This window comes from Nipponia nippon, unplaced genomic scaffold, assembly GCF_047370975.1.
Source record: "Nipponia nippon isolate SJK-2023a ecotype South Korea unplaced genomic scaffold, ASM4737097v1 scaffold_2, whole genome shotgun sequence".
Lineage (NCBI taxonomy): Eukaryota > Metazoa > Chordata > Aves > Pelecaniformes > Threskiornithidae > Nipponia > Nipponia nippon.
Window position 1 is genome coordinate 75,482,571 of NW_028262336.1, and position 25,698 is coordinate 75,508,268.

Below are 25,698 nucleotides of genomic sequence, written 5' to 3' on the forward strand. Positions count from 1 at the left end.
ACTGGATGTTATACAATGTTGTTATCTTCTCAGCTTGCAAAAGCTTAGTTTTCAGTTGTAATAAATACTATTTCTGCCATGTTAAGCTTGTTAGCAAATCCTCAACCAAAGCTTTCTCAACATTTCACATATCATGTAATAATTCAGCTCAGAAGCCATAGCACCACACCATTCCTTTTGAAATATGAAATGTTACTGGCTCGGGGAAGGGGGAAGAGTCATTTCTTACTGCAAGCCAGGAAGGTAAATTAGAAAGTGAGGTGCATCTGCAGTTGCTTCATTGAGAATATTGACCAACAGTGTCTTCTAACCTCACAAAACTCTGCAGATGTTTGCTATTACCAGCATTTCCTTCCACTAATATTTAAACTCTTCTTACCTATGAACAGATTCCACTCAGTATCCAAATCAGCCTGATTTGCTAGGCAGCCCTTCATTACATTGAGGCAATAGTTGTTGCAAGGTTTCACAGTGGGAAGTCCTCTGCAGTAAGGGCAGTACAACATCTTCATTAACGCCCGGATGCACCCTGGGGTGGGACTGACCTGCAGAGTTTAAGGGGGGGAAAGAAAAAGAAAGAGGAGGAAATCAATCTCCTGTTCTGTGAATTTCGGGATCGCTGAGATTATGCCTCTCAAGCAATAAGTGCAGAAGGGGCAATTTGTGAAAAGAGCTCAACCCTTAATAACACCCTCCTATGAGACTAATCGATTCCTGCCAATTGTCTTCATTTAGCACAGCCAGCAGCGATTTTCAGGAATGCAGAAATCAACACTCCCCTACTGATGGCAGTGCTTGCCTCCCCAGCCCTCCCACACAAAGTCTACTGGAAAGTGAAGGAAAAACATCCAGGGAATCAGCTGGACAGTAACTGACTGATCCTAACACGGAGGATTCTGAGGAGACCCCACGCTCTTCCTACTCAGGCTAGAACTGTCAGTCACTCCGTCACTGGATCAGGTTTTCCTCTTTATTAAAGCACAGTAAATCCAGGATAATCCTGATGATTTCTATAAAATTATTCAGAACTGCACCATGACAAAGGGATATCATTCTGTTTTCAGACAAAAATACCCTTCTGTCTTCTCAGACAATTTCACAAATAGCTCAGACAGGTGGTGGGTTTTTTTTTATGCTTTCAACATCTCAAGTGGCAAAAAGCATTATAGACAACAGTCTAATGCATTTCAATTTACATATCAGCATGGCACAACATGGCTGCACATGGTAACTTAACACAGCCACCAGAGTCAATGGAAAGACACCCAATGAGTGTAGGATTTCCAGTGGAAGTCATTAACACTGGGCATGGCTGACAGAAGGAAGTAGTGCGTCGATATAAATTTTTAGTGATATGCGTTACAGTTTGCACTAGAAGGGTATGGGTTTCCTGGACAGGGAGCAAGGAGGTTAGGGAAAGGTTTTTGCATAAAGCTTCTCCAGTATTTCTAACAATCCTTCACCTCATCTCTTTTAGTCATCAAAATGCTGGGCATCTATTCAGCAATGTGCCTTCCATGTTGAATGGAGAGAAATAGGTCCTTTTTGGGTTGTTTCTTTATCCCACCTCTTGAAGGGTAGGATAAATCATCTTCTGGAGGACATCCACTGAATCCTCCATATCTAAATTTAAACTGCATAAATTGGTCACAGTTGACAATCATGTGAAGTTCCTTGGGTAAATATTATTTCCCTCACCCTCTCGTTTCCATATTTAATTGTTTCATCTCAGACTTTTAAAATCATATGTACTACTACAATGTACATTTTCAGGCCAGAAGTTCTGTGCATGTGAGGAACTACTTGCAATAGCATCTCGCCATGGTGCAGTGAAGCATAAGTTTCTCATGCTGGAGTGACAATCTAGAGGAATCACAAAGGGCTACAGGTTCCTCAGTGATTTCAAAATTCCCGAACAGGAGAGTGCAAAGCAATGGCACTCCTTTCACTCGTTCTGTTGGTTTATGAATAAATGCAACACTTCTAATATGAATTTGAAGGGATTAAACTGCTTTTCTATATTCATGGTAACTTGTGCTGAAAGCATGAACCTGACTTTGCACTATAACAGTATGTGCTAAACTGACTGATGTGGTTTGTATTATCAGGATTGTACTAAAATCGCACTTCTTTTCTTTTTCTCTGGAATTTCTTTTTCCCTTTTTGATGTTAAATCACTGATTTTTAGAGAACCACGCAGAACACATTCCTTACACTGGACATTGAAAATGGCTCTGTTAAGAGTTATAGCAGATGCCTCTGGTATGCTCAGAAGTGATTTTTGCCTTGTTCTCCTAGGGAAATGCACTTTACTAGCACAACACCGATGGTTTGTGTGAAGGTATATTTATCCATCCTTTTCCAATAGCTTTTGAACTGTCAGGCAATTTCAATCAAATTTGACTGAGGACTCAGGTCAGGTCTCAGTACCTTAAGATCCTACAAGTTTTTTGAAAATAGACAGCTGGGAGAAGGAAAGGAGAGAGGCTCCATTACTGCCTTTATTGAGGAAAAGGCTGAAGCATGAGGTCAGTTCCTCACAGATATCAAAGAATCCACGTGGAGGCATGACGCTATGAATGACCCACGGGTTAAAAAAGCACCAGGGAGAACTTTCACCTTATTAAACAGCAGAAAATTCAAATACAAAGAAAGCTGGACTTCGTTATTTCCACTGCTCAGAACTACTTTTTAGAGTCACTTATCCAACTGTTTTATCTTTATACCTCCAAACCTAGAGCAGGCCCATTTTTACAAGAGTAGTAGCACTAAAAGCAGGATGTAAGCAGAATACGTATATTTACGGTCAACAGTGGAATCTTCAAAATTACTTTGAAATTGCTGCTTAAAGCCAGAGATATTTCTATCTGTGGGCACTGAGAGTTTTATCAGGAAAATTCCTTTCATGCTTAAAATTATGCTTCTTCCCAGGCCCAGAAGTCTTGTCAATGCAAAGTTGTCAGCACCTGTTTGACCCCTGAGTTCAGCTGGAATCCACGTTCTCCCACCTGCACCTTCCCAAGCCCAGTTTGGTACTTGTGCTGGCAGCACATATACCTATAGGATCTTGACCTTGCACAAAAACTTCCTGGCAATTTCATTATTGAAAAGCATAGCTAGAGGAGAGAAGACAGTTCCTGTCTTTATATTATATTTATATAAATCAAATATCATAAATATTTATGTGAGCTTTATTTTATCACAAGCATAGTCTGAGAGGTAACTAGATAACGTGTCTTTCTCTGCCAGAGGTCCAGATCATATCCCGGATCTCCTACGACAGGACCCTAAAGGCCAGTTAAAGCATCTATTTACACTGGCTCAGTGAATCTTGAGTTCTTGTTGCATTACAGAACAGCTTTAACCAGAGTGCTCCCAGACACAGTCCACTGTGAAGCAGTCAGGATAAATTCTCACCACTCAAAATGAATGAGCAGGACCCAGGTGTCTCATACCTTGTCTGAATGTTTTAATATCCCCCATACAAAATGGTGGCATCATCAACAGCATTTTACAAGAAAGCAAGGTGCCCTGCTTTTGTTTAGAGAGAAGTAACACAGTTTTTAAGATAAGAGGCCAAGCTGTGACTCCAAGCAGAAAGCAGATGGAGAAAGTTTCTATGGAAGCCTCTGACATATCTGTATCAGCCTCTGACAAAGACCAACACAAGCAGCTCATTGATGATCAAGCTGGATGTTGCAGACCTCTGTTTCAGAAGATGCTATGCTGGTGAAATAAAATACAAGCACAGATCAATTGCTGTCTCTGAGGCCCAGTGGCAGGGACTGGCTTACACTCACATTGCTTATTGCTAACACCCCCTGCTCCAAGCTGGCCACATCCCATACTACTACATATATTTGGCACCGCATCTCCTCTGGGTCCCACCTGGTGCCTGACTGACTAAAATACATAATAATTATTTCATGTGGTTATTTTTCAGCTCAAAGCGTTTGGAATAATAGAAGGCAGTACTGCAGGCAATGGGAGTATAAGGAAGCTAAATATAATGTTGCATGTTTTGAAGTGAGACAGAAGGTTACGTTTGATAGTGCTCAGATGACACTTGCGTTAGCATTGGAAAGAAGGGAAGGGACCAAAACAAGAGAGGTATCTTCATGCAGCTTTCTGGAGGCAGGCACTGCGTGGAGAGAGCCAGATGGAGAGGTCCAGAACACATCCAGGAGGAGGGCTAACAATTAAGCTGGGACCTGAGCACACGATGAGTCCCATTCTGAAGCTTGCTCCGTATTCCCCCGTCACTTGGCAGTACTGACGTACCTTTACGTGACCAACCCTTCCCACTTGTGGCACAGGGAAAGATTAAAGTAACTCAGCTACTTTGGAAGTCTGAAGGCTAAAAGTTAAGTGCCGTGTTACACCAGTTAAGTGCCTTGGTGAATCTAGCCTTCAGTGAGCAGCCAAGTTTCAGTTCTCAGCTTCAGTTGTTTTTTATTTTCAGAGAATACAGTTGGGTCTTTTTCCTCCCTCAACAACAGCTGAAGTATCTTTCATGCAAAAAATAATCAAACTTTGCTCTAACTTTCTGAAATCTTGGTAAAAAAACAAACATAAAAAATATTCAGCTTTGAGTGTATTTCAGAAAGTTATGAACACATGAAATCTGGAGATTATCACAGCAAGTTGATTTTCAACCACCTATAACTGGCTTGCTACTTCTTGCTGCTGGCAAATTCTATGAAATTTATTTTCAAAGCCCGTTTCTCATTCCCATCTTAAAAAAAATATTCAGAGTCTCTCACACCTAATAATACTTTTCTGCAGACCAGTCAAAAGGCAGATATTCATTTCATTCAGAAGTATTCAAAGCCTGCATTTGCTGAGGAGAGCTGTTCCTCAGCTCAGAAGTTTCAAGTTTTTTTCTGTAACTAATATTTGTGGACGGATATAGCTTGGTTTTTTTTCTTTTTTTTTGTCTTTTAAAATACATTGCGAGTGGATCCGTGCTAATCGCAGCAGAGAAATTTGCATAGACTTCAAAGTTTAGAAATAACTAGTCCTTATGTAAATCATATATTATAAATCAATCAGATCACACTGAATGACATAACTGGAAAAACTGCTATAGCGGAGTCATTAATTATATCATGCTGTCTCCCTGACTGACTAGGACATCTTCGTTTTAGAATAAGCATATGTGGAATGCAGCACATCAGAAAAGTGCCTTTCTGAGCTTTGATTGAGCCTAGTAGCTGCAGGCCATGCTACATTACTGCATTTTGTAACATTTTCTGACAGCTTCAGCTTTATCTAAATGTATGTTTTTGCCTACGTGCAAAAAAACTAAAAAGCAAGATTCTTAAGGGCTTCATTACTGAACACTTGTTTCCCCCCTTCAGAAATTCTAGGAGGAATATTATTTCATCTAGAAGACAGATTTTGCAATGGTGAACTTGCAAATATAAATAATTGAGGAGAGAACTTCTTTGGGTAAAAGCCATGAAATTGTACTCTCTTGTAACACTGCATTTGCAAAGACTGCTTTGTTATGTATTTGACCTGTTTTTCTAATCAAAAGCCGTGGCTTTGTCAGGTACACAAACGTAAATCTTTTTTCTGATACAAAAAAATCAGACAAACTGATGAAACAACTGGTCACCTTTAGAAGGATCAAACGCACTGACATGCAGTTTCTCTACTTGTATTTATAGGAGATTTCTTAAAAAAGTAGCTGGTATATGTTGCCTGGTAATACAGTAGGGATGTTCTTCCAAAGTAAAATTGAATGCACCTAAACTCACAGCATAAAGCCATATTTAGGTCCAGATCCTGTAATTTCTTGGCATATAATAAAATCTGACAAATATGAGCAAAATGAAGCGAAACTGAGTGCCATCCCAGAGACCCCAAAAGGGGACACAACTCCTTCCTACATTTCCTATGCACCCAAAGGAACTGATCCCATCTGGAATCACCCAGAGTCACTCCTTAGCATGAAGACCTTGGGGGGAAACTGCTGGGAAGAACCAGTTGATTTCTAGCCATCTGGCCCAGGAAGCAGATACCCTTAAAATGCCTCTACACTAGAACAACTCAGTCTGGGAAGGAGAAGAGGATTGCATTTTATTTCTCACAAGCTTTCCGAATGCATTAACAAGCAGGCTGCTGGATAAAAAGGGGAAACTTCTACTTCCTTCCCATTTGCTGTTCAAGATGAGGTATCAAATGATTTGCTTTATACAAGAGGGTAAGGTATATTCCTGCAATCCCATGTAAATGGTCCATAATTGGAGAGAGCTTTGAAATGAATCCCTGTCTTTAGCACTTGTGTGTTGGTTAAATCATCCAGCTCCCCACTCAGCAAGCTGATGTTGTGTGTCCTGCACAGGTATGATGCCCTGTCTGAGAAACTGGGGCACTGACATCCTTAAGTTACTTTTTGGATCTCTGTGTAGTCCATCTACACCTTAATGATAGATGAGCTAAGTTTCCCAAGCATAATTTTGTTCATGGCCTAATTATCTCAAGAGTTTCAAATAGGACTAGGGCATCAATAATAAAATGCTTATGTATGCGGCCAGGTCAGAGTCTGAACCTGAATATATTGGCATGTCTCGACCAACTCCCAAGAGAAATGCAAACTCCACTAAGAGTAGCAGTCCCCCACATTCTTCCACCAAAAAGTTATGGACAACTCCATAGTCCAATTCTAGTGCTTCCTGTCCAAAAAACTCCACAGTATAATTCTAGTATTTCTATCCAAAAATATATTTAAAATCAAATGGGACATAAAGATTTGAAGTTCATGCTTGTCATTTCAGAAGAGAAGGAAGAAGAAAAACCTTTAATTAAGAATTGCTGTTTATTGCATTAAACTTGCTACAGCTGAGGAAATTTTTCCTAAGCAAAACCCCATAGTTTCTGATCTCATGAAATGTGTATAAACCCATTGTAACAGTGATGTAACTGGGATCAGACTGAGATGTGTCATGAAGTACACTTTATAGGGTACACAGGATTGCCACAAACTTTTGGATCACCCATCCTAAGAGCTACAGGGCCTTTTTTCTTTCCTTCCATCTTTAACTGACTTCAGTCCAAAGACTAAACTTCAGTCCAATCATTCACTACTTTTCATCATATATCTTTGACACTATCTTCTCAACATGCTACTCCTTACTGATTTTTGCTGTTGTTTGTTTTTAATATTGGGGAAAGTGGGTAAAGCTTAGGTGGCAATGATGTTTTTGTTCCTTGTGCTCTTTCTTTTCTTCACACAAGATTTGCTCACTGTTGGATCCAAGTGATTAATTTTTCTCCTTGTCCATATTTTGGCTATTTTCATGAGCACTGTGTTACTGCTGATTTCATTTAATAATCTAGATATCAAGCAAGCTCTTTTCAGCAGATTTCAGCTGAAAATATGCCTGCGTGTATCTAATTAGAACTGCATAGAAATATACATAAGATATTTGAATGCTTTATTGAGGTACTTCTCATCGTTTCAATCTGGCTCTTAGATGCTAAGATCTCAGTTCACTGCTTTTGTAGCACAATCTGATATAAAAATGGAAATACTGCATCAGCCATACTCAACTGGGAATTTATGTTGTAGAAGGTCAGTTTGAGAATATTTCCTTATATCAACCACAAGTCTAGTCTAATGCTAACTTCCTAAAGATAAAAATAGCTGTCCTTTTAACAATTCATAGCATCCCAGATGACTGAAAAGTAGAAAACCTGGTTTGAGTACTACAGCTTTGTACTAGTGTCTTTGACTTTGTGCTTGAATTATACCAAAATAAAAGTAAAACACTACAGCCAGTTAAACAGCTGCAAGATTCCCACAATTTGGGGATAGTGTATCTTGAGAATATGATGAGACAAAACATGGTAAATTTAATTTTAATATTTTCATATCCAATAAAATATTTTTCTAGAAAAATATATCATTTATAGTTCAATATGTTCATTAAACTATTAGAAACAATTTTAGGGCAATATAATTGCACCCTAGAAAAGTTTTATAATGTAAAAAAGAAATTACACATTTACTATCTGATACAAACTGTGTAGCATTAAGCACTTACCCCACTGCAACTCAGAGGAACCACCTTATATTTTTCTAAAAGAAGAGGAACATTTAGCCATTGTTCTTGTCCAACTGGGATGTCCTTTTCCATTATATATGATTTTGAAATTGTAAGAAATATGGCAACTGGATTTCTTTCCAACACCTATTAAAATTTGAGGCAGTTTCCATACTTATTTGGTCATCCCAGTATGTCTATAGTTGTGTTCCGGTATGTGTATAGTTCTGGAAGGTGGACAAATATTGCTCCTCCCTTTTACAGATGAAAAAGTTAAATATCACAAGCAATTTTAAAAGGTATTTAGATGGATAAAACACTAAAAATTATGCAGCAGAATTTTTCAACACTGCTTATAAGTATCGCTCTCATCTGTGATTTGCCTAAGTTATCATAACATGGAATTTTGAAACTGGCTATAGGAAAATAAGGACTGCAAGTATCTAAGTGTTTACATCAGGAGGTTGTACATCAAATAATAAATCATTGTTGGAGAGATGAATTGTGGAGTTTTACAATTTCCCCACAGAAGTCAAGGGCAAAAAAACCAGAAGGACAAAATATTCAGACGTTTACTTGGGTGAGACTGAACCTCTATTTACAGAGGAAAAGAATAGCTTCTCCTATTTTTAGGAAACTAGGAAAATTACTTATCAGATTATCTGAATACATAAAATCCAAATTTAGAAAACCACTTGAAAAGCTGCAGTCACAAGGATATTTTGTGTAAAGCTATTTTTTAATCTCTTGAATCACTTCTGAGTGATGCTTTAAAACAATTTTTTTTACAATTTAAGTTTTTACAAAATAAAATGTTTGAATGCTCAGATGTAGATATTAAAATGTTCTTCTTAAATCCCATTTTACCTGTCAGAAGGATAATGAATTTCAAACAAACTGGGTGGAAAAAAGCTGTTTGATTATAAATATGATTAAAACGAGAATCTCTCAGACTGAAAATAGTGCAAGCTGAGAAAATCCTCCGGGATATGGGGGTTTACATCCCATGAGATATTATTGAGCCAAAAAATCTGCCCTGCCAATTTTCTGGAAAAATATTTCTCTTTCTCATCTGTCATTAGAGTAAGCCCACATTAAATAGAATTCGAGGTATGGATTCCATCTGTTATTTTCCCAGCATTTCAAGGGCAAAGCTAAGGTGAAAAATATCTGAAATAATTTCTTCCTTCCAGTCCCCAGGAGATGAGAAGTTTTCTGTTACACGGAAATAAGGAAGGAACCTCACAGCTGTTAGGCTGTTCAAATCCAACCATCTCTTCTGGAACATAAACTTTAAGACACTTTCTTAATAAAAAGTAGTGCCTTTGCTTTCTTCCTAGAGAAAAACAAACAAACAAACAAATGCTGCATCTCACTTAGAAGGGAGTGTGCTCATTTCTTCCAGCCCCATGTAGAAATGTCTATGGCCTCTACCAGATAAGAGGGCTTTGGTTTAAGAGGAAAGCATATGCTAAATTTTCCAGGGCTGAACATAGAATAGGACATGACTGTAAGCACCAGGGTCAGAAAACCCCCTGAAACTGACTACTTCAAATAATTTGGGGAGCAAAAAGAAATTCCACAAAGTCCAGCATTTTAGATGAGGTCCTTAATATGATTTGCTCAACTAGACACAGATATCAAAATCTGACCTACGCTCCCTTACAGAACAGATTCACTTCAACCTAAAAACAGGCATCTAAAATAGGTGCTTATTACTCTCTCTGGTGGTGCTATAATGACTAATTCATGTGCAAATATCTTCATGCCTATGTTTAAAGTTAAGCAAGAAGAATCCACTGTTTTTTTGAACTAGAAAAGCAGGAGGATGTTACTGAGCAATGATGTGCTGTTGCCTTGTATAACAGTCAGAAGAAGAGCCAAGCTGAAAGAGGCATTAAGTAAGAACGATGAGGAAAAAATGCTGGGCTAGGCTCTGCATAATCAGGCAGAAGTGGCTTTGTGCTCACTGGGAGGCAAAAAAAAATGTTGCAGAGAAGTAGGTTGAGTATTGCCCAGGTACTAATCCCAAACAGAAGGGGAGGTCCTTGATAATCTGGAACTCAAACCCCCAGATAAGCAGGAGGAAAAACTCTGAGAAAGGGCTGAGATAGAGAAAGAGAAGAACTGCCACAGCAGGAGATAATATCAAATCGAGCAGTTAGACATGTTGTGCAGCAGTATCTAGATAAGAAAATGATGTGAAGAATGGTCAAAGTCAGTCCTACTTACAACACTCAAGAAGCTTGAAACGCAGACTACATATCTGAGAGCTGTCTTGCTGGCTGCTTATCTGTGATTCACAGTGCAAAACAGAAAAGCACCTGAGAAGAAAATCAGTTCTCTCAGAGAGGAGCAAAACTGTTCTGATCGCTCGTAAGTACTCACAAGTACTCACAAGGAAGTCTTGTTTGATGTTCACTGACCTGTGAATTCTTTTTACTGACTTAAAAAGGGCATGAAGCTCAGAGCGGTGCAGACGATTGCGGGATGTTGTAGTTGTGTGGTGTCAGCAAGAACACACTAGTCCTGATGAGAAAGAAAGAAATGCATACATAATATTGGCAGTCTTGGTCAATGATAAGTTATGCAATAATTTGAGGTGACAAGTGACAACAGATTGACCCAGCATGTTCCAGCTCCTTCCTCCTCTAAGAAACATGGATGGAGTCATGATGCAAAAGACACTTTAAAGTTTATAGTAAGGTGATCACTATCTGAATTTGTTGCCAATGGCAATGTCCTAGACACAGCAAGTAAGGATATGCATATTCCTTACATGTGCCTTCCTGCATGACCGATGCATTGTCTGGGCTGCATATTGGCAGTACCTAAAGGGTAGGGACCGGGTGGACTAGTACTAAAAGGAGGGTATTCTACTAGAGAGACAAATAAAATTGTAGGGATAGTGAAGCAGGCAACTCCAAGGTTGATAGCTTTGTTTAGTTGATAAGCTTCATCGTATCCCTACACTGAACATTTTTGAAGTGAGTTCAAAGGATAAAATCTCCAAAGTAGCCCCAGGCTATTTGAAAAAAAAGCAAAGGAATCTCCACAGAAACAAAACATGATTTTTCAAGTTGCCCCGTATTATTGGTCCTTCTCCATGAAATTCAAAAGGCCAAATAACAAACAGTGCTGCGTTTTGAAAAGAAACATTAAATCTGGTTGTTAGCAATAAGCTGGTCACATGTTTTCAGAGACAAGATGGGTACAAAAATAAAGTTATCACTTCAGCAAGGAATGCAAAGCCTGCTTTAAAGACTGACTATTTGCTGAAGACCCTCCAGCCCAGCAGAAGGCAAGATGTTGGTTATCTGGGACACAACAGAATATAATGCTTTGCTTATGCTGCTGTTTCATTGCATGATGTGAATGAAGCACAAGATGGAGCACAATAGACAGGACAGTAGAACAAAGTCTGTGTGGATCATATGCAAGTACAGAGATCGAAAGGCAACATCTTAAACTATTTTCCTCGCTTCTAAAGTGAAGAAGGGTGTCAGATCTTTAAGGTATCCCAGCAAGAATCTAGTCAGATACATTGCTGGGTTCTAATAATCAGCCACAAGCTCCTCAATACAGTACACAATGTCTTGGTAATATATTCAGGGTAGCACGGAAGCAGAGGCATGCTTTATAAATAGCTCACCATCTATTTATAGGATCCATAAATGGCCACTGCATTATGTGGGCCCAAATCATGTGAGATCACCTTGTAGCTCCATGTTAACATTTCCTCTTTTATGGTCTTTCAAATGCTCTTGTTAGATTTTCACAAAGCTACTTGTAAATATAAATACCATATATAAAATATTTAACAGATGCTCAAGTGCACCTTGGGATGATGACTATGGTCTGGAATGACCTGTTTATGGGATGTGTGCCCACATTTCTGCTGAGTATTGCAACTGCAGCTTTTGGAACTGCATAGTAGAAAGTAAATTTGCATCTTCATCCCATCATTTAAGCATTACTTTATTTTCTTCTATTTTCTTTTAAATCCCTTCCTGCTAACTCCTTCCCTATAGACACAAAATGAACAACAGAGGGGTCCTCACTAGTGTCTGCATGTCCTACTTCCAAGTCACTATAAGAGAGAAATAGGAAGGTGATTAAATTGAGAATAGTTAGGGGAATTAATGTCTCTACAGTAAGAACAGGGATTCTTCTCAGTGTTTGATCTCCGAGTTGTGCGCTAAAGAAAAACATGGTCCAACGCACTAGCACTGGATGAGTATATGATATGAAGTCAAGTATATAATTTCCCTGAGAATGTTTTATTGGATCATATTAAAACAAACTAATACTCTGTAAAAGACCCAGCTTTCTTCCTCCTTCACACTCATGTCCACATAAACATACAGAAATGAAAATCGTGTACATATATAGTAAAACTCGATGCATTGTCTTGTTCCCTGATAGTTAACAGAAGGGTGAACTGCAGCAGCAAAATGCCTCCATTATACCTAGTATTATAAAATTATAGCTTAAGTACTATAATTTTTTGAAAATATTCTAATGGAAAGTAAGGACATTGTAGCATTGGTTTGAAATAAGCAAGTACCCAATGAAAGAAAATTTGTTGAGTTTAAACTGGTTATTTGTTCACACTTGCAGGAAGCAGATCAAAACCTACACTATAAAAATATATCTGACAATCAGATTTGCTTTTTCCTTTTATGTAGAGATAGACTAAATGTGAAATTTACTACTAAATCGTCATTTAATCTACTGTGAATTTTAGGTGGATGTACAAAACAGAAGTAGAGTCTACAAGCATATGAAAACGTTCCTTTTAATATTTCTTTCCTCATAAATTCTCAGCAGGTAAGCTGTTGTTTCAATTTTTTTTCTTTATCCAAAACTGAGCAAGAAAATGCATTCTGTGTCGGACTGACTAGGACCTGAAAGGCAGCAGACCTATAAATGTGAAAATTAAAAGAAGATATTAAACTGGGAAAAAATATAGCCGATGATTATTTTCTTTTGCTCAGACATTTTGTCACAGTAATTTAAAACCCAACAATTTCAATTATCACTACAAAATACTGTAACTTTCTTGATTTACAGTTCTCTCTTTCTCAAGTGCAGAAATCACTCATTTATGTGTTATGGTTTAGATCTGTCAACAGCCCTTGAAAGCACTGATCCTATATCATCCTCAGCGGGATGGAAGTGCTCTGCAGTACGCACTGAAGCCCCTGTCCCAGGTGCACACTTCCCAGCCAATGTCTAAGATCAAGTGCATCACCTTTTCTTATCACTTTAATATCTGACATATCCTCGTCTTGAAGATTTTATATTAAATGGATTTGGAGGGCACCCAATGCATCAACCTGAAACTGCAGTGCTTCCAGGTACTGTGGCCGCATCATGGCTGTGTGTCAGGATGCGATATCCGTGCACAAAACCACCCTGTGTGCTTTGGTCTTCTTTTTAGGTGGAATCTGGATCTGTGGTGCTTCCACAGATCTTCTGGTGATGCAGTCAATGGCCACACCACCACCCACCCTGCTGAGCCTATGTACTCCACGGGGCTGACGCAGCCACTGCAGCTATGCTCTTCACAGAGGACTCCTGAAATCTCGGGTCAGAGTCACAGTGTATATAGGGAAGGCTTGTAACTGTGACTGCCCTTGGCCCTGCTGGTGTCACTCTTCCCAACAGACTTTCACAGACTTGCCAAAATAAGTTAGAACAGACTTAATTGTGCTGTGGACTGAACTGGTCCTGAATACACCTGCAGCTGCACCAGGGCAAGGATATTTGTATTTCTTCCCCAGCAGGCCAAGTTAACAAAGTGAAAGATGATCTACAGCTTGTTAAATAAGATGTCAGTCCTTGCTAGATGGCAAAATCCCCATTCATGTTGAACCTGAAAGGACCACACAGACTGGACTGAATGACAATTTGACCCATGTCTCTAAGTGGCAAATGACTGAATTTACTGCCAGCTAAGTCAGAAAATCCAGTGAAAGTAAAATACAGCACTGTATAATGGCTACCTGGCAGTAAATTTGTATTTAAGCTATTTCACTGCCATTTGTCTTTATCTGATTAAGCCACCTGATTTATAAAACATGCTGGAATACAATTTATATACAGCAATATAATCCACGTAGTGGTCTGGTTTCCAGAACCACAAGGATAAACATACTCAAACCATAAAGGCACTCTCAATGCCAGATATCCATTTATAATGCCTGCTGAAAGATGGCTCATTATTACCATCTCCGATATGGATGAACTGTCAGCTATGCTACCACAACCTCTTTCCAAACCTTTTAAAAGTAAGGAAAGTCTCAGTCATGTCCAAAACACAAAGGTATTTCTCAAGTTTGGAAAGATTTCCTCATCAGTGCAGTAATATCATTCATCTTCAATGAAGAAGACAACAGGGATATCACTGTGAAGTTAGCACTACTGTAAACTTTTGACAGAGAGGCCAAGTTTTCCAGTGGATATGAGAAATACCACAAACTGCGTATCTAAAGGTGGATATTGGAACAGATTCTGAACCTGACAACTTTGGTCCGGGTACCACAAACCATTGTAAAAAAGTACAATTTCACTGTGCCTGTCTATTCAGCAAAGAGTACATTGTTTCCAACAGTATCTCTAGAAATAAACGTCTTAAGTAGAATACTACTTCTTAAAGATCTATGTCTTATAAGGCTGCTGAAACATTTCTAATGAAAAATTAGAGGGTAGAAGATACCTGGTTTTCTTTCTTAAAGAGCAGCAGAGTGAATGGAATAGATGCTCCACCGACAGCTACTAAGGTTCAAGTTTTTATTTACAGTGGCAAGTGCAGTGAGGTTCAAAGCTGTGCAAGGTGTCCTGGACATCCCATCCACTGCCTGGATTTAAAGGATTGCTTCCAGAGCAAGAGAAAGAGTAAATTTGCTTATGCTTACTTGATTTTCCGAATCCCCACATAAGATGCTTTAAACCTAACAGCCAATTAAAGCCAACAGCAACTGGATTCTGCAGCATGAGTTATCTCTGGCCCAAGAAGCAAACTGGGATCACCTGCTGATTCCCCATGTCAGTAAAATGCCATTTGATGGATGGACTGAAAATTAATTATTGAAGTCAATTTCAGCTGGGTACATCCAGTTTGCTCCTCTCTTGTCAAAAGACAGTTTTCCAATTCACAGAGAAAAATCGTGGTATAGATGTACTCCTTTTTTGCTGTCATTGCTGATTTTACATCTAATTCTGCCACCACCACTCTGCACCTCAATCCACAGTCCCACAAACCTGAACAATGAACAGCCCATAGACAAAAAATCAGGTAAAATAAGCCGAGATTTGTCAAAAGTTTTGTTTGATGGACACTGTTCTATCATCTCAATGGACCTTAAATAAGTGAAATTAAAAGAAACAGGCTAAAGGAAAAGAGATGTAAATTTCAACAGTTTTTAGAGCTTATATAACAATACTTCTAATGTGAAGTTTTCCATGCTAGCAAACCTTCCAGAATAAAGAGCATAGGTAAGGAATGGTTGCTATCAGTTGAAAGGCTAAACTTTCTCTCTGACTTAGTCTAGCAAGTGTAAAATTGGCCTATAGTTGCAACTAGTCATAGAATCATAGAATCATTTAGGTTGGAAAAGACTCTTGAGATCATCGAGACCAACTGTTAACCTAACACTGCCAAGTCTACCACTACACCATGGCCCTAAGCACCATGTCTACATGTCTTTTAGATACCTCTGGGGGAGGGGACTCAACCACTTCCCTGGGCAGCCTGTTCCAGTGCTTGACAACCCTTTCGGTGAAGAATTTTTTCCTAATATCCAATCTAAACCTCACCTGGAGCAACTTGAGGCCGTTTCCTCTTGTCCTATTGCTTAGAATCATAGAATCATACAATTGTCAAGGTTGGAAAAGACCCTTAAGATCATCGAGTCCAACCGTTAACCTATCACTGCCAAGTCCATCTATACCATGTCTTCTTCTTGTTACTAGGGAGAAGAGACCGACCCCCACCTCGCTACAACCTCCTTTCAGGTAACTGTAGAGAGCGATAAGGTCTCCCCTTCGTCCTTAGGAAAACTTTCCCTCATTGCATCCATTTGGTTTTTGCAGCAACCCTCCTTGTCTTGCTGAGTGTCTCCCATCTCTCTGCTCCCCCAGTGCCGGAAGCCTTTTGCCCTGAGCATGCTCAGATGCTTTTGTGCAACCAGAGCAGCCAGAATGGAGGAACACAACACACAAGACCCAGGAAAAATTCAAAGCGGAAGACACTGTGTCATCTGCCACAGAACTTCACACGTGCTCATCATGGGGGCTGGTCCTTAGGTCACAAAAATAACCTGAAAATGTTCAGCACTTGAAGCACCTTTCATAAGTGGGATGGTCTGAACAGTGGTTATGTTGGGCCATGCCCCAGAATGCTTCGTTCACTGTGGATATGGTCCTGTGGTTCACAGCAGGTGAATGGACTGTTCCTACCATCAGTTTTGAGCTAGATGGATGTGGGGTTAATCTCACTTAACTGTATAAGTCTACAATTTAGGCATCAACACCTAATGTAGTTATTTGGAACTCTTTTAGAGATAATGGAGAGAACAAACCCAGGGTTCAGTCAGTCTGAGATTTAAGTACATATATGTGTCTCAGATTTTAGTTAGAACAATTAGGAAATTATTATAAAACATACAAATGAAAAAGCCTGGAGTTGTTTCAATGTCGACACCAAACACTATGTATATATTTGCCTTCACTTTTCCTGTATTATTCTTTGCTGCCTTGGTCAGTGGGTTGTTGACTATCCTCCAACCTCAGAAACACATTTCACCCAGACTTTGTTCTTTTTCTCCTTGTGTAGGAGAACATCTGGGCTTTCAAGAAGAATAGAAAATGGAGCTGTGAGGGTGGCTGATTTTTCTCTTAATATAGAAAGGTCAGTTTTTGGTAACAAGATTAACATACGTCAGGTGGCTCAGACCTGCCCTCCACTATGTGCCAAAACACCAGAGTTGATCCTGCTGTTCTTCTGTCCATTGGCTACAACTGCATGTATAAAACACCAAGGCACCTTTGGCAAATAACACTGGAATGACAAAGCACAAAATAATGCTGCAGAAACATTTCCATGTACCAAGTGACTCCTGGAAGTGGGTTCCTACTACAATCAGCCCTTTACAGCCCATATTCCCATTTCCCCTTCTACCCACCATGCTTCTGACTGGCGGCGTGAACACACTTACAAAATGTTGAGATCAGTGACGTTGCTGCTGCTAGGGACTGGACAAAAAGAACTGCTGGGGACTATTATGATGAGGAAAAGTTAAAGAAATAAAAAAATTATGACTTGACAAAGAGAAACATATAGAGCCAAGACTGAAATGTTGAAGCATAGAAAGGAGCCTCTCTCTCTTTCTCTCAAACCCTACAATTGTCAAGGGCACTGAAAGACAACCCGAACCAGAAATCATTTCACTATAGCTGGATTTCTTCATTCAGAGGAAAAGCATTAACAAACCCCTTTGTATATTATCTCTGCAATTTAGATGTATATATTTTCTCTGCAGTAGTTGAAAACGAATGTGAAAATTTTACCATTATTACTTATGAACATAGGTGCATGAGAGAAAAGAAATTTCTTTAATCTTCTGTTTTTTAACATAATGATCTTGCTATATTATCATTTAATGGCTAATCACATGATACTGAACTAGCAAGCAAACCCCTTATGCACTGCATTTTATTTTTTTATTTTTTGAATGTCTGATTAGTAAGTGGCAACTAGAGATGGTTATTACAGAAAGCTATGTTACGTATTCATCTAATACGCTGACTTTTTATGCCTCTCTCTCTCTTAGGAAAAGTTTTAAAATGAGAATAACATTTGCAGGAGAAAAGTCCGCACCATGGACTAAGTAACACTTGGCTATCTCACTAAGAGCACAGTACGTTGTCTTGCAGAAGCCTGTGTTTGTTTCATGCATTACATTTATTATCTTTCATGTTCTGTGAATTATATGGTTTTCTTTTATTTAAAAATAATGTAAAAATACAGTATACAAGTCAAAAAAGAGGCCGTGGAGATGAAGCTTTCATAAATATGGTGGGATACAATAAGGATCAGATTAAACTCTGCAGATTGGTTTTACTTATTACTCCAATCCAAAACAAAAAAGTTAGTTAATTTTACTCCCTTTATTTGATGGAATTAATTGGAATCTAAATATCTCATCAACTGTTTACGAAACTTGAGTTCCACTGAGTTGTGATTTTTCCCTCAATACAATTATTATTTATTTAAGATTCTTGTCCTGAGCAAGACTGTGTTTGCACTGTACTATGTATTATACAAGCACAGAATTAGATGCTTCTGTATTCTAAAACAACAAACATAATCCTGCATTTAAAATGTGAATTCCACCCATTTTTACTTATTATTTTTCAGACAATAACATTATAATGACAACCAGTTACGTTTTCTTAACTGTTGAGTCTTCAAATCTGTGTAATTTGACAAAATGGGGGGCTTGGTCCACAAGACAAATTAAACCGGAATTAATTATAACTTTTTATTAGTCACAAATTTGCCAAAGAGATCCGATTCAGAATCAAGAGAATCAAGGATAAAATAGAGAAACAATGTAATTTTGGTTGTTCAGTGAATGTTGGTGTCATTTTATAAATGCCTGAGCTTTCCTAATAGATTTCTATGGCAAAGCCCTTGCTGTTGTATCTTAAGTCCCAATAAAGTACTTATTAACATCTTGTAGGTACCAGTTAAGCTACTTCCTTTAGTATGAACAGTAACTTTAGAGTTTACTTCTAGAGATAGTGAAAACATAGTTTTCAAACCACACAAGAAGAGCAGGAAAACCATCCAAACATTGCTTCGTTTAAATGAAATTTAGAGAAATTTTGATCTGAAAATCTTCAGAGGTTTCAAGACGTGTCTCCTGTACTCAGAATTATTTGAGATTACAGGGTATTCTGAATGGAAGAATGAAAACATTTGCTTGCTTGCTTTTTGTGGGAAAATGACACCATGTGAAGTATAATAAATGAAAATGTTGTTGAGTGCTTATTCCCATTCCCTACTCACTTATGAACACAAAAGAAAAGTGAAGATGGAGCTGCAGACATCAAAATCGAGTGCAGTCTATTCTGGGAACCATTTATAGTGTAAGTAAAAGTGTAATTAAATAATGACTTCATTTCAGCAGGATCCCATGATAAGAATCAATAGTCAGGCCACTGATCTTGCATTAATTTGCCCTTACATCGTCACTAAATCTTGTCGCAGTCACACTTTTGTGACACCCTGAATTAACCTTGACTATAACCTTGGCTTTAAAATAGAAGCTTTTTTATTTCTTCCCCTCTCCAAAGGCTTCAATGGTTGCTTTCTGGGATTAATCATATTCAGCAGGATTCACATATACAAGACATGATCTCCAATTCTAAAAGGTGTAACAGGTGTAACAATCCTTGCCCAAAAATGTCTTCCACAACGCAATGAAAACTGTTACATGTTTAACTTACCTGAGCCTTTGCTGACAAACAATTTCCTTTTACTTTAAGCCTTGCATATTCCTTAGAAGTAAATACTGCATTTTAATCTTAGTCATAAATGCAAAAATGTGTTAGAAAAAAACAACATACAAAGATACAAAGAAAACAAACCCAACATGACTAAAATGTTGCAATATTATTTGTAAGTTTTTGGGCCTACTGGTTGATGTGTCTCTTTTTTTTTTTCATGTGCAAAGAGCCTTCTGATCTTCTGCAAGTCTGCAGTCAGCACCTGCAATACATTTCCATTTTGCCTGGATTGCATTTGCTGGCTGAGACTTTGTGCTCCTGCAAATACAAAAGGCTTCCTGTTCCTTACATATCTTTACAGGTTTACTAAAAAACGAATTGCTTCAGAAAATTTTGTGGATGCTATTTTACAGCTTTAAAACCGTATGAATGTAAACATAAAGCAGCTCCCTGTCCAGACTGATAGACTGGGATTTATGGAGAGACAGCATTTTCACTTCAAGGTTTGTTAAGAAATGAGAAGCTGCAATGAATCTTCACTGTTCTGGAAATACAAAACGTGCTCGTTCTATCCTGTCTAAAGATTTCATATTATGTAATTTCTTCTCTGGTGATACTTCATTAAGTTGCACAGAATACTCATTATCCGCCCTCTCTGAAAAATTCAATACAATAACTGGATCTTTTTATTAAAAGAATCAGTTTCAGATTCTTTGCTTTCCTGGAGGCTTAGAAGCACCCTGTCCTTCGGAGCTCAGTGTGCCCTGAGGTGTGCCGCCTTCTCGGTCTGAGGTCCATGGAGGGCCCCGTCCTCATATTACAGCCAACCTTGATCCTGGTGCCAGATCTGGCCAGGTTACTTTCAGCAAGATACTGGATTATTTTCTGCCTTTGACTTGGAAATGGGATAGCCATCTCTTTACCTAAAAGGTGCCTCAGTTTTCAGAGTCAGCATCGGTCCCCGAAGCTCAGTGTTCAGACTGTAAAGGTGGCACCAACAGAGCAGAGAGAACGGGAGATGGAAGAGCTTGGTATCTTTTGCTGTTTTACGTTCCTGTATCTATGTGTTGTGAAACATGGAAGTGCAAAACATGTTGATGTAATTTTTCACATCATAATATGCATAGCAAGGAACTCAGTTATGAGGAGTGAAAGGAAGTTTAGTACCTTGTATGTTTAGGCTTTCTTCATGAGGTTTTTTTTCATAGCAGTTTTATCTTGTAATATATTGTGCTACAGTTTCAGGCAGTTTGGAAGTATAAATACTAGTATGAATGAACGAAGGAACAGCACTTATTAAGAGACTCAAGAACTTGGTGATACTCAGGTACTGGCAGCCATGACCACTCCAGGGTGCACTGCTGTATTGACACCCAACACCCACAGCATCACACACAAGCCAATGTCACTGTAACTGTAAAACTCCAGTCTGTTTTATTTTCTGGAGTTTCCCAATAATCAGTATTCATTCCATTTGCTAAATTTAAACTTGCAAAACTAAGCAAATAGGAACTCAGCTGGTGAGGCTCTACTGAATACTCCAAATGACACTGAGTCCTACGGGCAAAAGAACAAATTTTTGAAAGGCTATGTTTCACCCAGGATAATTTACATTTTTAATATAATCTTCTAATTAGTAGTATTATATTCCTTATTAACCATTTGTTTTGCTTTCCTGTATTCAAGGACACTCAGACACAAGGGGAGGCAACAGCTCAACAAGCAACTGGAACAAAATACACAACATTCTTCTTCTAAATGTGTTTTTAGAAAAGTCACTGCCATACAGATCTGCACTTGTTTCTGTCTTAATCTTCATGCGTATGAATTAATGTCTGGTTTTGTATGACCGAAGAAAAGATTTATCCTTGTTACTTAACTGGACAATGCTTCTATAAAATTGAGTTTTAGGGTTTTAGTAAAAGCATGATAGTGTGTAGTAAAGCTTAATCTATTCTACAGTATTATTTAACATCCATATAAAAAACTGAGAGAGCTGTTGGGAGAGTTTGAGCTGACAGGTCAGCACTACATGTGCTTTGTCCATTTTCTTATTGCCAAACATCCAAACATAAAAGGACCATTTTCCAGCACTCTCAGTACTTAGATGACATTAGCTTCTTGTATTAGCCCAGAGAGGGCAACTAAATGAAGCAAACCCAAGTAACATTGACATAATGTTGATATGCTAGTGCCTGCCATTTCATCTTCACAGCAGTCAGGCTATCGAGTAGCACCAAGGAGAATCAAGTAAGAACAAAATAGATGTATTGCTACTAATGAGTGACCACAAGAGTGTTCCAAAAGGTGCATTGTACCCCATTTTCTTTTCGGTTTTGACATTATTATATGGTAGAGAACATACAGACAGGGGATCTACTTGTACACAGGATGAGCTAAGAGTTAAAGAAAAAAACATTCCATATTCCATACTGGCAAACTAACTACATTTTTTTCCTGGAAGCTAATGAGACAAAGCTAATATCTGCTTGTCCTTCATCCCATAATACACTTATTACAAAATCACTATTCAAATTACAGTCACATCTTATTAGACAACAGATGGTCTTATCTAAATTGGTTGGTTAATTCAGGTTCACGATTTCTTATTAATAAAGTCACAACAATGAATCAAGCCTTCCTAGAACTCTTCATGAAGCCAGCCATGTTTTGCAGCTAATGACTGCTATTCAGCAAGAAGCAACAAACTTACGGAAAGGCCATTTGTATAAAATGCGTTACTGCAGTTCCTTATGAATCTTCATTATTGTCTCCTGTAAGTGCATGTCTTCTACCGCTGATAGGTGCCAGAGTCTGTTTTCCCATTGTGATGTATACACTAACTCCGTGAAAAGTAAATGAAGATAATCATAATAGAAAAATCTATGAAACTGACATGACATTCGACTTTAATTTTATAGAGAAGATTTATTCTCCCAAATGAGATTTCATGACAAACAAGCTTTTCGAGACATATAATAATTCTTCAGCTATAAACTTTCAGCTAGTAAATATTTTTAAAAAGATGAACAGCAGAAACCTGACTACAAGAACTTCCTGATTATCATATATGGACATATAAATTCTATCTTTGCTACATGCTTTTATTTTTTATCTAAGCATTTATGTGGAATTGAGCACAATTTTGCCTCACAAACTCTAAATTAAAATTCACATTGTTATCTGCATTATCCTAATTCTGCAGATACGAAACTGAGCTGCGCACTGAAGACAATACAGTGTAAGTCTGTCCTTTTTCAGGAAAAGTTAAGGGAGGGCTTAATTTCCAGCGACTGAAAAGCTCTCCTTCCTGCATGCCTTTTTGCGCATGGCCTGAAGATCAAGTTCACTGAAATAAACGTACCGCCCTCTTCACAGGGCTTACCTACCTCTGGGTTCCCTTACGAGAGCTAGAGCTCTCCTGCAAGCTAACATGCAGTTACGATGCCTGAAAGCTATTTAATGAGAGGTTTCCCTCTGAAGAAAATGCAGTGGCTGTATAAGCAGGCTAACCCATGACAACAACAGATTTTAAAAAGCTGCAAGCCCATAACAGAAAACCTAGGGCAAACTCTGCCAGACATTGAAATGCCCCAAATGCACAGCTGGCTCACTTTGTACACAGCTGCCAGTGCCTGATTTGCTCTAGGTTTACAACGTGAATTTGATGGCCATGCTTAAACAAGATGAGCAATAAGGCTGGACTTTTCACTCCTGAAGTGAAAAATGAGGCTAGTTCTTAATATAAGTCAATACTTCATTTGCGCTTAGGGAGATCACTGAGACTGAACCAGTTGTGCTCAGAGCAATCTGCCCTGATTGAGGTCTCCCTGTGGCAGAGTCCTCAGACAGTCTCCTTTGGTGGCAAAGTACCGCTGTTCTGAGTGACCCCTTTTTCTAGGATTGGCACGAGCTATTGCCGAAAGCTTGAGGTTGAGCACAGACAGAAGTTAATGCCAAGAGTGGTGATGCAACAGAAACCTTTGTTGGGTCTGAGAGCTAAGAGATGTGACTGAAATCACATCTTCAACATCCAGTAATATTTCTTGATTCAGAGATAATTAACCTGGGAGCAGTTGCAAAAAGAATTGAGAAATCCTAAGAGAAGAATTAGAAAAACACCTAGTAGTTGACCCACCCAGCCCTTTTATGGGTTAGAAGTATTAGATTCCCAAGTGACAATACCTTCCAAGCCATGAAACTAACAGCTATGCTATACACACCAATGCTCACATCTCGTAAGCATCCCATGTAGAACAGAAACAGCTGTAACAAAAAGAGGACACAGGTTTTGAAAGATAACCACACCCCTGCTGGTAGTATTTGCACGCTACAGGTGTAACATGAAGTCCTTATACTCACAGAAGACGAAAACCACCAGAAGCAACAAACAGCTTCAAGGAATGAAATCCTGACCTGTGTGAATTTGGGGCCAGACTGCCACCTCCATTTGGAAATTCACCTAAGCTGTTATAAAAGAGCTCTGAATGTAAGTAATTAAAGCATAAGTCCCTCCTGAGTCAAAGGGGAATAGATCCTCAGTACTGGACAAAGCAGTCCTGTTGTTTCTTAAAGTCATGAAGATGCCTTTTCTCATACACATTTTAACCACCCACCCTCCCCCCCCCCTTTTTTTTTGTGCTGATTGCTGTTTCTCATTGATATCATGATTTATTTGTATTAGATTTCAGAAGCAAAGATGTCATGTGCAGGAAAGGAAAAGGAATTTTGAACCCATATGGTACAATTTTTCATTTACATTAGACAATGCGTTATGACATCTCATAAAGAAGATAAAAAGGCACATCTCTTTGTTGAAGTGAAATACACTTACATTTCAAAGAAGAGAAAAAGGATTTGCGAATTTTGAGCTTTGTCTGGAGAGTGCTACAGTATATCTTTAGTTCATCTCATTTAACAGGTCCAATTTCTTTGAATTCTCTGGCACGATAACAGTTTCCCTCTAGTGTTATTTAATTTAAATTTGATTTTCTTTACACTTGATGCCAAGTTTTGTGCTTTTTTGATTATCATTTGTAAATGATGATCACAAGGTATGTGTTAAGAGAAACATATGATAAATTACAAGCTATCCATAAAATTATAACTCCTAATTTATGTGAAAAATTCAGCTAGGTATGTGGGCCAAGGTTTCAAAAAAAAAAAAAATCCAACTAAGAATGTGTAACAAAGTTGAGTCTTTGGGTAATTTCAAAATGACCAGGCATCTAACAAATCCTATTAACTTGCATGGAACAGGCTGTCTGCTCAGCCCTCCTGAAAACTAGGTGATTAAACTTAGGAATCTAAATACCAGGTTAAGACCTTATCATTGGGCTCCTATAATAAAACAAACAAACTAGAGAAAAAAAAATTCCAGTAAGTAATTTTTATCCATTGAAAAAGAAATTTAATGCTTTATAGAATTTCAAAATAGGACTATCACAACAAAAAGAACGACACACAGAAAATCCTCTAGACAACTGAGAAAACATTCAATAGAAGTATCACATAAAGACAGAGAAAGAGGAAGACCACTTCAGTCTAAATATTTATCTGCTGCTTTATCCTGTAAGTGTGCAATGTCCGGTGCAGTAGGGAAATGCAGCCTTAACAGAGTCAACTGCCTTGAAAGCTTTTATGCTTTTAGAGCGCAATGAACTGTAATATAATAGAGGCTACTATAATGCACAGAGGCAAAGTGTTTTTGAGAGTGATATAACCATTTGTGATGCCACAAATTTCATAACAATTCCCTGAAAAAGGAGACAAATAAAGCAGTAGAAGAAGTGATTGTGCACATAGGAGGTAAGTGATGAATGGCAATAGTATGGGAATGCAACAAGAAGTAAAAAAAATAGCTTGCAGAGAAGTGAAACTGTTATATAGTTGTAGGGGTGAGTAGTATGGCTGCAGTGTGTGCAGACTTACAGTCAGCTGTTTTTGCCTAGAACCTCTTTCATCTACCCTTGTTCAAATTAAAGACCCCCCCTCTTGCCCATCCCAGTCCCTGAAGCCAAGAGGCTGTCCTGTGAAAATCCCTCTTCAAGTCCAGTAGCAGAACTGAAACTTCCGAATACTCTTTTGGCAACTCCTTCCGTGTTGTTTTCACACATGTTGTACATACATA

At 38.5% G+C, this 25,698-nt stretch overlaps 1 protein-coding gene and 1 pseudogene across 2 annotated transcripts in view; one reads left to right on the plus strand and one right to left on the minus strand.

Annotated features, from left to right (window-relative positions):
- GPC6 (glypican 6) overlaps positions 1-25,698 on the minus strand; it is a 773,103-nt gene that overhangs the window by 215,200 nt on the left and 532,205 nt on the right. For both annotated transcript variants that reach the window (XM_087757955.1, XM_087757954.1), the window contains exon 4: positions 380-545. In XM_087757955.1, the coding sequence (XP_087614081.1) occupies positions 380-545 (166 nt within the window). The remainder of the gene's footprint in view (positions 1-379; positions 546-25,698) is intronic.
- LOC148055847 (U2 spliceosomal RNA) lies at positions 13,268-13,427 on the plus strand (annotated as a pseudogene).